This window comes from Lipophrys pholis, assembly GCF_963383615.2.
Source record: "Lipophrys pholis genome assembly, chromosome: 11".
NCBI lineage: Eukaryota > Metazoa > Chordata > Actinopteri > Blenniiformes > Blenniidae > Lipophrys > Lipophrys pholis.
This window is the reverse complement of record NC_137631.1, coordinates 29,705,208-29,720,777: the sequence shown is the minus strand read 5'-3', so window position 1 is coordinate 29,720,777 and position 15,570 is coordinate 29,705,208. Positions and strand designations below refer to the sequence as shown.

The 15,570-nt window shown below is 43.4% G+C and overlaps 1 protein-coding gene across 2 annotated transcripts in view; it reads left to right on the top strand.

Annotated features, from left to right (window-relative positions):
• Positions 1-15,570, top strand: part of grm8b (glutamate receptor, metabotropic 8b) — a 208,342-nt gene that overhangs the window by 168,344 nt on the left and 24,428 nt on the right. For both annotated transcript variants that reach the window (XM_080475550.1, XM_080475551.1), the window contains 2 exons: positions 767-906; positions 1,113-2,048. In XM_080475550.1, coding sequence (XP_080331676.1) covers positions 767-906; positions 1,113-2,048 — 1,076 coding nt within the window. The remainder of the gene's footprint in view (positions 1-766; positions 907-1,112; positions 2,049-15,570) is intronic.

Genomic DNA, 15,570 nt, shown 5'->3' with positions numbered 1-15,570 from the left:
GTTTTACCACTTTGAAGTGGAATGAAGTGTTTATACTTCACATTGAAATGTAAATGTTTAGTGACATTCAGGTCAAACCTCTCATACTGCTTTAAGGTAAACTGGAATTTAATACACAAAGAAGTTTGTTTTCCTCAGAGCTTTTATGTTTAAGTCGTTCTGAGAAGAAGTTCTAGGTAAACAAAGCTTCTGCCAATAGTGCTTTTAGCTTCAGACATCTTAGTTGCTCCAAAAATAGACTATTGAGTATATTTGCAATAGTAATGTGAGTATCGGATCTGGAAAGTATCGGTATCGGCCGATACTCAATTCTGAAAAATCGGATCTGTATCGGGGGCAGAAAGTGTGATCAGGACATCCCTAATAAAAACTGTCACAGCACACACACAAAAAACCTGATAATAAGACAGAAAGACAGAACATCTGAGAGAAAACCTTCAGATATTCAAATTTAAATAATGTTGTTATTATGCCAAAAACATTTTGTAATTGAAATTTTATTCTATTAAACTACTATACGGTTTTGTCTTTCATCTTGTTTTCTACTTGCCTTTTTTCTCCTGAACTTGATCCAGTTGTCAATAATAAAAGAACAAAGATAAACTGCAAAGATATTAAAGATATTAAAGATATTAAAGATATTAAAGATATTAAAGATTATAACGATGTGTGGATCTCACTTCCTGCTAAAAGAATACCAGTTTTATAAAGAAGTGCTGAGCACCGTTGGCTTTCACCCTGAACGGTTCTCTGTTTGTGTTTACAGGAAGTGCTGGAACTCCCGTCATCTTCAACGAGAACGGCGACGCCCCCGGGCGCTACGACATCTTCCAGTACCAGATCAACAACCTGTCCACCGCCGAGTATAAGGTCATCGGGCAATGGACCAATCAGCTGCACTTAAATGTGAGAGCATCTCCCAACATCCCACACAGTTGTTATCTCTGTTATACAGAACCAAACACACACACACACACACACACACACACACACACACACACACACACACACACACACACACACACACACACAGGCCCGTGCCACTGAAAACAAAGAACAGGCTCCATAAAGAGAACCGCTGACCCGTCTGCTTCCCTTTGCTCCACCCCCAGATGGAGGTCCTCCAGTGGGCCGCCGGCGGCTCCTCGCTGCCCCTCTCAGTCTGCAGCCTGCCCTGCCGCACTGGCGAGAGGAAGAAGGTGGTGAAGGGCGTCTCGTGCTGCTGGCACTGCGAGCGCTGCGAGGGCTACCACTACCAGGCCAGCGAGTTCACCTGCGAGCTCTGCTCCTACGAGAGGCGGCCGGACCGGAACCGCACCGGCTGCCAGCCCATCCCCATCATCAAGCTGGAGTGGCACTCGCCATGGGCGCTGTTGCCCGTCTTCATCTCCGTGTTGGGCATTGTCGCCACCACCTTCGTCATCGTCACCTTCGTGCGCTACAACGACACCCCCATCGTGCGCGCCTCTGGCCGGGAGATGAGCTACGTCTTGCTGACGGGCATCTTCCTGTGTTACGTCGTCACCTTCCCCATGATCGCCGCGCCCGACGTGGTCGTCTGCTCCTTCCGCCGCATCTTCCTGGGCCTGGGCATGTGCTTCAGCTACGCCGCGCTGCTCACCAAGACCAACCGCATCCACCGCATCTTCGAGCAGGGCCAGAAGGCGGTGACGGCCCCCCGCTTCATCTCGCCGGCCTCCCAGCTGGTCATCACCTTCTCTCTCATCTCCGTTCAGCTGCTGGGCGTGCTCGTGTGGTTTGCCGCCGACCCGCCGCACACCTTTGTGGATTACGGCGAGCAGCGCACGCAGGACCCCGACCAGGCGCGCGGCGTCCTCAAGTGCGACATCTCCGACCTGTCGCTCATCTGCTCGCTGGGATACAGCATCCTCTTGATGGTCACCTGCACTGTTTACGCCATCAAGACGCGTGGCGTGCCAGAGACCTTCAACGAAGCCAAACCCATTGGATTTACGATGTACACCACCTGCATCATCTGGCTCGCCTTCATCCCCATCTTCTTCGGCACGGCGCAGTCGGCAGAGCGGGTGAGTGTGCTCATGAATAATGCGCCGCCATGTTTTATGCAATGTTTATCCATTCAGCAGATGCAAATAGCCAGATAGATAGAGGCTATATCAGATCTCCTGACTCTTCCAATGTGGCCAAAGCAGTTTCATCAAAATATCTAAACTTCTTCAGCTGAAGCTGAAACTGAGACGAGACTGCAGATAGAAAGCAGCTGCATGAATTACTTTCTATAATTATTATTTACTTTAAACTTTAGAAATATAGATCAAAGGGAGTCCTGCCAGTTATATCATTGGATCAATGAATGAATGAATGAATGGATGGATGAATGAATTAGTTAATTAATTAATGAATGGATTTTATTTTGAACGTGTAAAAACAGAAGAAAGAAAATAAACAAACAGGAAAAAAGAAAACATTAAGATACGTGAAGTAAAAAGTGAAACATTTCTTTAGCGATAGTAGACTCCAGGCAGCAGGTTCACATTCACACCAACCCGGGTTTTTACATCCACAGATATTTCCCCTCGACGTTTACAAAAGAATCTTCATTGACTTGGACCCAAATATCCATCTGGTTCAGAGCTGCTATGAGCAGTGAGGCCTGTAGGGGGCAGTGTAACGAGAAGCATGAAGCCATGATAGCCAATCAGAATCAAGGGAAAAACACCACATAATGAATCATTAGTGATGGTTAAGTTAGTTAGTTAGTTAGTTAGTTAGTTAGTTAGTTAGTTAGTTAGTTAGTTAGTTAGTTAGTTAGTTAGTTAGTTAGTTAGTTAGTTAGTTAGTTAGTTAGTTAGTTAGTTAGCCATTTGCAGTATGAAAACCACATTGGAAGAAAATGTGCAAGGAGCTCAGAGTTCAGAGTTCAGAGTTCAGAGTTCAGAGTTCGGAGTGCACCATCAACATTTAAAAAGACATTTCACAAAACAATCAATGCCGAATAAAGATTTGTAATGGATCCTCCTTTAGGTTTCCAAGTGATGATGGAGTTTAAGCCCTGCCACATACGTTGAGGGTCTCCCTCCATGACATGTCCCTCTATCTTGGCTCCATAGGCGGGTTTAGCTGTTTTAATGGACCGTTCCAGTGGATATCTAGACTGTTTATCAGCTACAGCATTTCCAGATTTAGTGATGTTGAGATTAGTTAGTGATGTTGAGGTTAGATAGTGATGTTGAGGTTAGTTAGTTAGTTAGTTAGTTAGTTAGTTAGTTAGTTAGTTAGTTAGTTAGTTAGTTAGTGATGGTGAGGTTAGTGACGTTGAGATTAGTTAATGATGGTGAGGTTAGAGTTGTTTAGGTGAGTGAGTGAGTGAGTGAGTGAGTGAGTGAGTGAGTGAGTGAGTGAGTGAGTGAGTGAGTGAGTGAGTGAGTGAGTGAGTGAGTGAGTGAGTTAGTTAGTTAGTTAGTTAGTTAGTTAGTTAGTTAGTTAGTTAGTTAGTTAGTTAGTTAGTTAGTGATGGTGAGGTTAGTGACGTTGAGATTAGTTAATGATGGTGAGGTTAGAGTTGTTTAGGTGAGTGAGTGAGTGAGTGAGTGAGTGAGTGAGTGAGTGAGTGAGTGAGTGAGTGAGTGAGTGAGTGAGTGAGTGAGTGAGTTAGTTAGTTAGTTAGTGATGGTGAGGTTAGTGACGTTGAGATTAGTTAATGATAGTGAGGTTAGAGTTGTTTGAGTGAGTGAGTGAGTGAGTGAGTGAGTGAGTGAGTGAGTGAGTGAGTGAGTTAGTTAGTTAGTTAGTTAGTTAGTTAGTTAGTTAGTTAGTTAGTTAGTTAGTTAGTTAGTTAGTTAGTTAGTTAGTTAGCTAGTTAGTTAGTTAGTTAGTTAGTGATGTTGAGGTTAATTAATGATGTTGAGTTTAGTTACTGATGATTAGGTTAGTGTTGTTAAGGTTAGTTAGGGACTGATGTTGAGATTAGTTAGTCAGTCAGTTATTTAGTTAGTAAGTTAGTTAGTTAGTGATTAACATCAACACTATCATTAACACTAACATTAACGTTACACTAACAAACACTAAAATTAACGTTAGCATGAACACTAACATTAACACTGAAACTAAGGTTAACATAAAAACTATCATTAACACTATCAATAACACTAACATAAACATAAACATTAACATAAACATAAACATAAACATAAACCGCTAACGGGACTAATAGAAGCGTTAAACTCTGATTTACAAACAACTTTATTTCAATTAACATCTCCGGGTGTGTTGCTCTGCGGCTGGATGTTTGTAGACGCGCCACCATTGGTTTTTATTTGTATTTTTCATGTGAGCAAAGGACTGCAATGTTATCGCTATGCTATCACTATGCTATCGCTATGCTATGCTAACATGATGTCCAGCTCCTGCAGCCAATCAGCAGCCTCACATGGTACCGGTCAGAATGTCTCCTGGACTCTCAGAGAGGAAGTTGGTATGAAACAGGGTCAGAAGCTCCATGTTGGATTAGTTTGACTAATAAAGGTTAAGAATTGATTTGATTTAAAGGAGACTGGAGACCTGAGGACACCAGCTGATGACTCCTTTAAGAAGAGATGACGACACATTTCAGTCTTTTATTTAATCCAGACCTCAGGTCTCAGTCAGTGATCAATGAGGAAATCCTCTCTGCTTTGAACCAAATCGCTGACAAACAGAGAAACACGAGTCGTAACCAGAGTTAAACCTCCAATAGTTCAACATTTCTGTTGAGGAAGAAACAGCATTGTCGGGTTTTGTTTACGAAGCACAACTATGGCTACAAGATACGTATATCGTGGGGTTTTTTGTGGGCCGATTGATGATTGATTAGTTTCTGATCACTGCAGGCACAGCTCAGCCTGCTCGGCACAAAACTAATTAGAGCAGAATTAAATTTAGCACATTCAGACAAGAGTTTTGGGTTGTGTTTGCTGTAAGCGAGCCTGCCAGATGGAGGGTTCTGCTCATTATGGCATCTATGGGGAGAACTGGAGGACAGGTGGAGGGAGTCGCTGAGACTTCCTCTAAATATAGTCTGGATCAGTGTTTCTCTGCTGCCACTGTTCGCTTACTGATTACATGGAGAGTTCTGGTAATTACAGGAGGATTTAACCTGGCAAAACTCTGCTAATGACAATCCTCAGAATTCTCCCTCCAGTCTCCAGGACGATTCATCCTCCACAGGAAGCACAAGAAACCTCTGACACTCGGCGGTCTGAGCAAACAAATGACTCATATTTTAACCATGTTTAGCATGTAGCATGTAGCCTCGCTACTGTGTGAGCCCCGAAGCTTGTTAGCATGTAGCATGTAACCTCGCTACTGTGTGAGCCCCGAAGCTTGTTAGCATGTAGCATGTAGCCTCACTACTGTGTGAGCCCCGAAGCTCATTAGCATGTAGCATGTAGCCTCGCTACTGTGTGAGCCCCCAAGCTTGTTAGCATGTAGCATGTAGCCTCGCTACTGTGTGAGCCCCCAAGCTCGTTAGCATGTAGCCTGGATCTGAGGGTACGTAATGCACTTGAACGCATCACGTGTGTCAGCTGCAATTCAAACCGTTAAAACCGGAGCAACATGGCGGTTTGGACACAAACTTTCTCTTTTATTACAGAAAAGTTCCTCCCAGAATCCTCTGAGACTAGAACCTGAGGATCCAGTTCTAGTTGTTGACGTTCGTCTCTAATAAAACCTTCCTGAAGGAAGTTCCTCTTCACACTCAGACTAACTGGTATTTCCAGCATTTTATTTTGGCGGGACGTCCCCGGTTTGTTGACGTCTCAGCGTCACAGAACCTCCAGAAGGTTCCCGAGGCTTCGTGTCACAAGATCCCGTTTGTCCACTGGATCTCTCCACATCTGGATCCTCTCTGGAAAAACCATCAGTTTCACTACATTCAGACTTTCTCCAGGCTTCAAGACGCTTTCTTTTATTTATTCTTTATTTATTAGCCTTTATTTATTCAGGAGAAAAACATTGAGATTAATAATCTCTTTTGCAAGTGTGTCCTGAGAAAGTCTGAATTTCTTTCTCCCTGAATCTGTGAAATGTTGATATTCTGGCTGGAGCTGCCACTACGCCATCTTTGATACCCCAGAACCCAGTGAGGAAACATCGACAGTTTAAATTGTTTGTCTGGAAACTTCTGGACTTTGGTGTGACGGATGGAGGAAACTGCAAGTTGAAATGAGAGGAGATGGTTTATTCTTTGTGCAGAATCACTCCTTTGTGGGAAGGACAGTTTAGAGATTGTTGTGTGGGAGAGGAGCAGAAGTGTGCCTGTTGTGAGGGGGCGTGGTCGGCCGAGAGGGGGCGTGGTCTGTTGGGGGGCGTGGCCTGCATTCACCCTGCTTCCTCTCCAGTGTGAAATGTCCTGAAGGAGACTGAATGTTTTCTGCTGCTGGCTGACGTCACCAACCGTCTGGTGCGGGAGGCTTTCGCTGAAAGACCTGATGTGAAAAGTTTTGGATGCTCAAGTTTACAAACTAAAGGTGAATTTTTGAAGACATTTCTAGATTTGTTCTTGCTGTCATTAAGATCTAAGACAAGAAGGACTGTGTTTATGGCATGAAGGGACTCTCAGGCTGGATTTAATGCTGAACCACTGGAGAGTGCAGACTGAATATATAATTATATCTAATGAGGAACAGCTTCAGGAAAGATGCTCTGTGGGCATTTTCAATGGAGTTTCACACAGTTTATAATAAACAGCAGCACTGCAGATATGATCCAGCAGGCTTCCTGTGGCCTTTCATGCCAAAATACCTAATCAATGGTGCATTGACTTGTTTACAGTAAATATGACTGTGTCCTCCAGAATTTTAACACCTACTTATGATCTACATAGAAGTCTGTACAAGAGATAAATATAGTCTAGATTATTTGTGGCAGTGGGAAATCCTCTTGTTGCAAGATTATCTGCTCCTTCAGATGACATAATGAAAAGTCAATGGAGACAAAGCATCCTACAAAATAAGTGTCAGGAAAATTCCTGGTGAAACTGAGACCAAGTCCAGAGAAATCAGGCTGAGAGCAACTGTAAAGGGTCAAACAGCATCTAATAGAATCTTGCAGCAGGTAGACAAGTCACACACAACCTGAGAGCAGCTCGCAGTTGTCTAAAGGATTTCTCTGTTTTTAAGCGAGTGAGAAGAAATAATGAAATCTGTGTGTCGACACAGGACAGTCCTACATCAAATCTCTGTTCAGAGATTAAACTGTCATAAAATTACAAATCCTCCTCTAATTTCCTGGTTCAGCCTCAGTCGAGATTAGACAGATGTTCGATAATGGTGAGGATGCCCTTTATACACAATGCAGAAGAGAAATACCTTTAACAAGTAACAAACATCACATAATCAAACTTTTCTAACATTGAGTTTGTTACACCTCCACACTTGGCTGAGAGAGAAGTGGGCAGAGTCTGGCTACGTTCTTCAGATGATAAAAATTAGTCTTTGTGACATTTTAGATGTGTGAGATAAAATTAAGCTCAGAGTCAAAAGTCACGGCCAGGTTTTGTACGGATGAAGATGGTTAAAATCTAACCATTTTGGTAAAAGTTTCTCTCTCTGCCCTTCAGGACTGTTGGGATTTATGGTTGGTCATTGTACTGTAAGTAATAGATTACTGGAAGTAATTTATGAAAAATTGAAATTATTAATGGAAGTAAATGGTCATTTACTCATTAACAACTCCTAAAGTAATTGAGTAATTACTTAAAAAAAAAAAGAATGAATGATCAAAAATAATTTATTAATAAAAAAAGTATTAATTTGCATAAATTTGTTATTTATGTATTAATAATAAAAAGGGGCACCACCAGATAAACTGGAAATAGCTAATACCAAAATATCAGTCTCGTTTGTAAAATGTTTATTTAAGTTAGTTAATATTTCTGTGTAAAATATAACAATCTTAAATAAAAGGGAAGGTGTGAGATCCGAGCACAGACTGTTACAAACCAGTGAATGTCAACAATAAATACACAATAATCACCAAGAAGCGTTCAATTCAGCTAACAGGCGTTTATTAATAAAAATGTATTAATTCATAAATAATTCTGAAATCATTTTATAAATCAACACATTCAAGTAGCAAATGACATCTAACACGGAGAGCTAATCTATTAAACAGCAACACTATGTACAAAGAGTGTGTGTGTGTGTGTGTGTGTGTGTGTGTGTGTGTGTGTGTGTGTGTGTGTGTGTGTGTGTGTGTGTGTGTGTGTGTGTGTGTGTGTGTGTGTGTGTGTGTGTGAGTGTGTGTGGTATGGAGTGATGACTGTGAGTGGGTGTGGTGAAGTGACGACCACTAGGGGCGTGCGGAGGCGCGCAGAGGGAGAGCGCAATGACTTGATGCGTCCACCAGGTGGATGTCAAGAGGGATTGTGATGACCCACGCGACCACTAGAGGCGTTTGACTCGCTCTTTCTGCGGACGCGGCGGTTACTTAGCGGCCAGATAAACAAGACGTCCGTCGAGCGCACATGCGTGAGGCCGGTCTCGGAGCGAGGCAGTCTACCGAGGGCGTAACGAACGGGCGGTTCCGTTGGCCCGGTTCTGAGCGTCGGAGTCCTAAGTGGAGGTCGAGACATGCAGTTAGAACTCTTGTGATCGAGGCAGATGTGGTCTTGCAGCAGATAACAGTTGGGTGTTACATGCAGTTGTGTGTGTGTCTGCGACCTTATCCTATCAGGTAAGGGGGGCGCGTAGCTGCGGGGGATCACGGGCAGATCAGGATTAGTAGGAGGAGGGGGGGGTGAATGAGAGAGAAAGACAGAGAATTCTGGCGACACTCGGTTCTGAACCCTGGTTCCTCCACCCAGAACTTCCAGTGGACTGGAGCTCACTTGGACCTGGTGCGCGTGAACGCGCGTACACAAACATATGAGATGCTGCGGCCTTCTGAGTGGCACATTGAAACACACATCATGTTAGCTTCACGCTAATCTTACAATATATCTGCCCAGACAAAAGCTCTCACCGTTCGTGGTGCTGTTGTTTCTGTGAGGCTGTGGTAATTGGTTGTTACCGGGTCTGAATTCAGCGTCCAGAGGCCTGGCTTCACCTGTAGGAGTGGACAGCGAGGCAGATGATTTTGGAGAGGAGACGCTGGCTCTGGTCTCCAGAATCCCCCCAAAAAGGAAAAATATAGGAAACAGAAGATGTAGTCCAAACTGGGTCCTGCTCGTCCAGCGGGCTGGTCTTGGTGTTTCTTTTGTTCCTATTCGTGTGCTCTCTTTATCATCCTGAGGCAGAGACATGTGTGTCTCTTGGAGGTCGGATTGAGAAGCAGAGAGAGTTGGTAGGAGAAGTCTCACCAGGCTTGAATTTCGGACCCCTGTGGTGTTCGGGTCGGATTCGACCATCCTCATTGGTTATCAACCTGGGGGGTTGGAAACTGGCTCGCTCCCCCGCTGTTTTATGGCCTGTTCACTGTCCCTGGTGATTCTCCTCTGGGGGAGAATGCTTGGAGGAGTTCAATGGAATCTTCAGCCCAACAGGACCGAGAACTAAGACCTCTGTTTTGTCCTGGTTGAGCTGAAGGACGTTTGCTGCCATCCAAGACTTAATATCTAAAATGCAGTTAAGAAGGACATCAATTGGCCTCGTGTCCTCAGGAGACACCGCCACATACAGCTGTGTGTCATAGGCATAGCTATGGAAGCTGATGCCATGTCTCCTGATGACACCCCCTAGTGGCAGCATGTCAAGATTAAAAAGGATTGGGCCTAAAACCGATCCTTGGGGAACCCCACAGCTGACTTCATGGGTTCCTGAGGAACTTGTATCCATACTTACAAAGAAGCGTCGATCTGTGAGAAAAGAACTGAACCACTTAAAAACATTACCAGAGGGTTTGTTCTTGATTGTTTGACTGTTCCATTGTAAGACTTGAGATGGTCGAAGAACATTTTGTAGTCAATGGTGAGTTTTGATTTTCTCCACTTCTGCTCAGCAATCCTGCAGTTTCGTTTGTGTTGATGGTTTTCTTTCTTTCTCCATGGTGCTGGTGGTTTGGCTTTATTTAGGTTTCTTGTGATGTTTGGGTCTAGAGTGGACTTTAGTTTCCTGTTCAGATGGTCAACAATAAGAGCACATGGAGCAGGTCAAACCTCAGCAGGGACATTCTGAACATGTTCAGCCACCTCAGAAGTTATGGAGGGTTTCCTCACCGTTCTGACCGGCGCCTCCTGCTGGTTAAGACGTGACATTAAAAAACAAAAGTGGTGGGACATAGCCAGGTCAACACCAGAGGACACATGGTCAGTCCATAAGACATGACCAAGTCCAGGGTGAGACCTCTGCTGTGTGACGTGGTGTTTAAAATCCTAACATTGCAGGAGGTTGAGAATTCTCTGGACAATGAGTCCGAGCGGCGATCTATGTTAGATTAAAATCACCAGGGATTAAAATTGGTTCACACTTTGTATGAATAATTGATCAAAATTCTGAAAATTCATAAATAAAAATGCTGGAATGAAGGGTGAGCTGTATATAATTAAAGAGAGGATGGGAGGGCTGCAAAAACCCAAAGTGTGGTACTCAAAAGAGGTAAAACTGTTAAAAGTCACCTTAGATAGGCAACACTCATCATTAGTGATGGAGGCAGCTCCTCCTCCTCTCCCTCCACCCTGATAGAAGAGAAAACATTGAGGTTTGGTGGGGAGGCCTCAGTAAGAACAACTGGTGCATCAGTACCAAGCCATGTCTCAGTACCAAGCCATGTCTCAGTACCAAACCATGTCTCAGTACCAAGCCATGTCTCAGTACCAAACCATGTCTCAGTACCAAGCCATGTCTCAGTACCAAGCCATGTCTCAGTACCAAACCATGTCTCAGTACCAAACCATGTCTCAGTACCAAACCATGTCTCAGTACCAAACCATGTCTCAGTACCAAGCCATGTCTCAGTACCAAGCCATGTCTCAGTACCAAGCCACGTCTCAGTCAGTAGAAGGCAGTCTAAGTTGTATTCTCAGATCAAGTCATTCATGATAAAAGTCATGATCATTTGCTCAAACTCTCAAAATCATGTTCCTCTTTTGTTGTTTCCTCTTTGTTAATTCATGTTCCTGCTTCATGTTACTGTCTAGATAGAGCTGCTCAGGCTGGTTAATCTAGAAAATCATGATACTGTCTAGATAGAGCTGCTCAGGCTGGTTTAATCTAGAAAATCATGATACTGTCTAGATAGAGCTGCTCAGGCTGGTTTAATCTAGAAAATCATGATACTGTCTAGATAGAGCTGCTCAGGCTGGTCAATCTAGAAAATCATGTTACTGTCTAGATAGAGCTGCTCAGGCTGGTTTAATCTAATAACAGTTGGAAAGTGTTTGGATCAGTGTGATAACTGCAAATAATATATGTAGCACGAACAAGGGTATTGTATGTTATCCCCCCCCTCCCCCTCAACTTCTCTTCTCTTCTCTTCTCTTCTCTTCTCTTCTCTTCTCTCCTCTCCTCTCCTCTCCTCTCTTCTCTCTCTCTCTGAGCGCCCCCCCCCCCCCCCCCCGTCCAGCAGCCATACCAACTTCTAATAAAGCAGCAACAGGAGGAGACTCCAGGTCTCTTCCTGTTCAAGAGTAAAAACTGTTCTGACTCCAGAAGGTTCTAGATCACATCATATTGTTTGTCCAAGCTGCTGAACAGGACAAGGGAAAAAAAAAAAAGAAAAAAGAAAAAAAGAATCACATTCCTCTGAACTGTTCCAGTTATAAAGAGAGTTTAGTCAGAGCGCCATGTTGGTTGGTTTGAACTCCAGGAGCTGACAGCTGTTCGTGATGCGTTCAGGTGCATCATGTAAAAGCCTGCACTCCGACATGTTAACAAGCTTCGGCTCTCCTACAGTAGTGATGTTACAAGCTAAATATGATTAAAATATGACTGATAGTCATTAGAGAGCTGGAACACATGAGCAGCACACGGCAGAGCAGAAGGTTCAGCAGAGCAGCTGGCTCTGTTCAGCCAGGACGGTTGGAACAGCCCAAACTAATTTCTTCTGCCAGAGGGAGCTGGAAGAAGGAAATGAGGTCATTTTGTTGGTCAGGACCTTCACTGATGAACTTTCTTCTTGTTCTTATGGAGGATGAATCCACCTTAAGACGACAGTAGGAGTAAGAAGGGAGGATGACAGGGAAGAGAAAGGACCAACCTTTCCCTATCCTAACCTTCTTTCTCCGTTTACCTCACCTGTTGGAAACACTCCCTTCTACTCAATAGATTCAGCCCCAACAGCAAAAACAATTCATACTTCCAACTACACGGCTTTATAACTTACTCTTGACATACAGCTTAGTATTTAATGTCTCAGATCCTCAGCTTCCTTTTGACAGAGAAAAACAATAATTATCCCATCGTTTCCCTCCATGGACAGCAATCCTAAATATACTACAAGGCATGTTAATGGAGGGAGACAGAATTGATATTAACTTTGTAAATTACATTGTAGAAAGAAATTGAGAAAAACCCATGAAGAGCAAATTTGACACCATTTAAAATCCCATTAAAATCCCATGCTCAACGTATGTGTGAAGTTACACTGGGAGGAGATAACAAGTGACTATGATAGAAAGAGAGACAGAAGGAGAGAGGGAGGGGACAGTAGGGGACAACAGTGAAAGAGCAGGAGGGAAAGATAAAGAGACCAAGAGGAGACTAGCCGGAGACACACAAACTGTGAGAGGGAGAGAGAATGAAATGGAGAACAGCTGATCAGGCTTGTATTGGTCTGAGTTCCAATGAACATGTCCACATACCGGCTGTATCTTTAAAGATGACAGGAAGACTTCCTTCTGCTTGATGTTCGTACGCAGACAGTCCACTACATGCGTCCTCGTGGTACCCCCACAGACGGATAAACACAGGGGAATCCAGCTGATCACAACCAAGATTCAAAATGACTTCACAATATCTGTAAAGCATTTGTTGTTGTTTGTTGTTAGGGCGGGAATTGACATCCCTGGCATAGTAGGGACATTTTGGTGCCAGGACCCGGTCCACTTTATCCTCAGGCTCCTTCGGCTCAAGTGGATTTACCTCCTACACAGTGACAGCACGACCACCTTTTGGCTTGCATCAACCCATTGAACTCGTTGACGTACTACTGGTGCTCAAGGCCAATGTGTCCTCATATCCATCCTTTTCTCATGAACGCCACATTATCAGGCACATCGAGATGATTACACCGGGCACACAGGACAGTAGGCTGACATACTGACCACGTATTCTTTAAAGGAGACATATCATGCTTTTAAATCCTTCCTTTTTACATATAAGTCATACAGTTGTGGTCTATACAACGCGAAACTGCAATGCTTGGGTCTGAATTCCTCATTATTAGAGCTCCACAGGCCCCTTTTCAACCCCTTTTCTGATGTGCTTCTGAGAGCAACTCGTTTTGGGGCGGTCTCTTCATACCCCGCCTCCTCTCCAGGTTGCAGAGGTGACACTCGGTTCAACGTCACCCTGTTCGGCCATCTTTGTAGTTTGATAGAACAGATACAATTATCTAGCGGCGCAGAAACTTTATATTCACACATTATTTACAAAATGTCAACAAGGGAAGATTTGTCCATCCAGCCATACATGTTGGAGCCAGAGTCGGACCCGGCGGAGCGAGATGAAAATGACCATGATGCACCTGAAGAACAACGTCTTCATATGGATGTAACGCAATGGTGTGTTACTATATTTACACTAACTTCTCCATCCATGCCCACTACTACAATACTGCCTGTATTACAACGACTATTTAACACAGAAGTTACATTCTAATCTAAAACGAGCACACAGCGCTAACATATGAAGACGGTGCAACTGCTAATGCTAACAAAACAATGACAGGGACGTCTTATCATCACACTTTTTAGCGTTATATACAGCTTACCGAAGTGCTCTGTTCGTCGTCTCCATAGATAGAAGGAACTGACCGCTCAATCAGACCAAGTCTTTCGGCAAATCCTTCTTTATACTGGCGGAGGTTGTTGAAGCAGTCGTCCTTAAAGTGATTCGCGCACACAAAAATGACCTTACCCACAGATGTGGGTACATTTCTGTGAAAAATAAAACTCAACCAGGCACTTGGAAAAGGTTCTGATGCTGGGAGACGGTGTAACGAAGCTTGTGGGTTACTACATCCAACAACCGAACATTTCCACTTTTCCTCTCGTAACTTCGGTTGGACTACAAAATCGCAGCGAGAAACAAAAATGGCGGATTGCTCGAAATGTCGATGTCCTAATTTGGCAGTTCCGCTGAGAATACTGTGACGTCATTGTTCAAAAAACGTAATAGAGAATAGAAAAATCGAAACCGATCGCAAAATATGACCAAAACAGAATATAAAGATATCAACGGAGCACCTGAAGAGACTACTTTGAACTTTTCTGTACTTCTAAACACTCTAAATATACAACAAAATGCATTTAAGGGCTAAAAAAGTGGATTTAGCATGATATGTCCCCTTTAAGCAGGGTGTCCAGGTCTTCACTGAGAGAGACGCTCAGACACCTCAGTTAACAATCACACCTCAGGCTGATGTCATCATTCTGGGGGGGGGTATGATATCATGCTTGTGAGTGTCAGAGACACACTAACACAAAGGTGCTGATGCTAACAAAGCCACTGACATTTCACTACTTGACCCCATCACCTTGTTTTACCCCATCAGGTGAAGCACACGAAGGTCTGAACCCATTCAATACACAGCAACTGTGATAGGAGCAGAAAACCACTTCACAAAATGAACATAATGAATATCCAATACATCTGAGTCACACAAACCTTATTCTCATCAGATTAAACCAAAATAATAAAGACAAAATACAGAATCCATCTGGGCCATTATGATCTTTCTTCCTGCAGCTCCACCTTTGGCTTTAAAAACCTTGATCAGGTTGTCGGTCAGACGGTCCACACTCCAAAATATCAGCGATGCAGTTTTTCAGTTTACATATCAGAAATATGTTTGATTAACATGAGAATACTGAGTTTCTTGTTGTTAGATGGTTCATTCTGATGCATGTTGTTCAGATAATATGAATAAATTGGATTCAATCTACTTCATATGAATAAATTGAAATGTGTGACATGATTAAATCACATAAACTCAACAAATGATTTTTGTGTTTATGGAAATGACTGAGAATAATTTTTTTCAGTGCAGTTCTCCAAGGAATTTGGAGGTCAGCGGTTCTGTGGTCAGTCGCCTAAACTCCAAGTTGATCTATGAAAGACAAAACAGACAGGATACAGATTTTAACAGTTTGTAAAGAAAGTTATTGATTCACCAAGTTACTACACTTCAGATTCACTCATACCTCACTGACATCAAAGAGCGCTGGTCATCTGTTCAGCAACTCTGGAATCACTGTGGAATGCAGAGGAAATGAAAATGAAAACCAACGTTTCTCTTCATTACATCCTGAGAGCTGCATGGAGCCGCTGCAGAGCAGCTGAAGAGCAGCTGAAGAGCCACATGAGGCTCCAGAGCTGCAGGTTAATGACCTTTGACCTCTTTCAAGTATCAGTTACAGTTTTAAAAGTCAGTAAGTTTATCAAGAAGAAG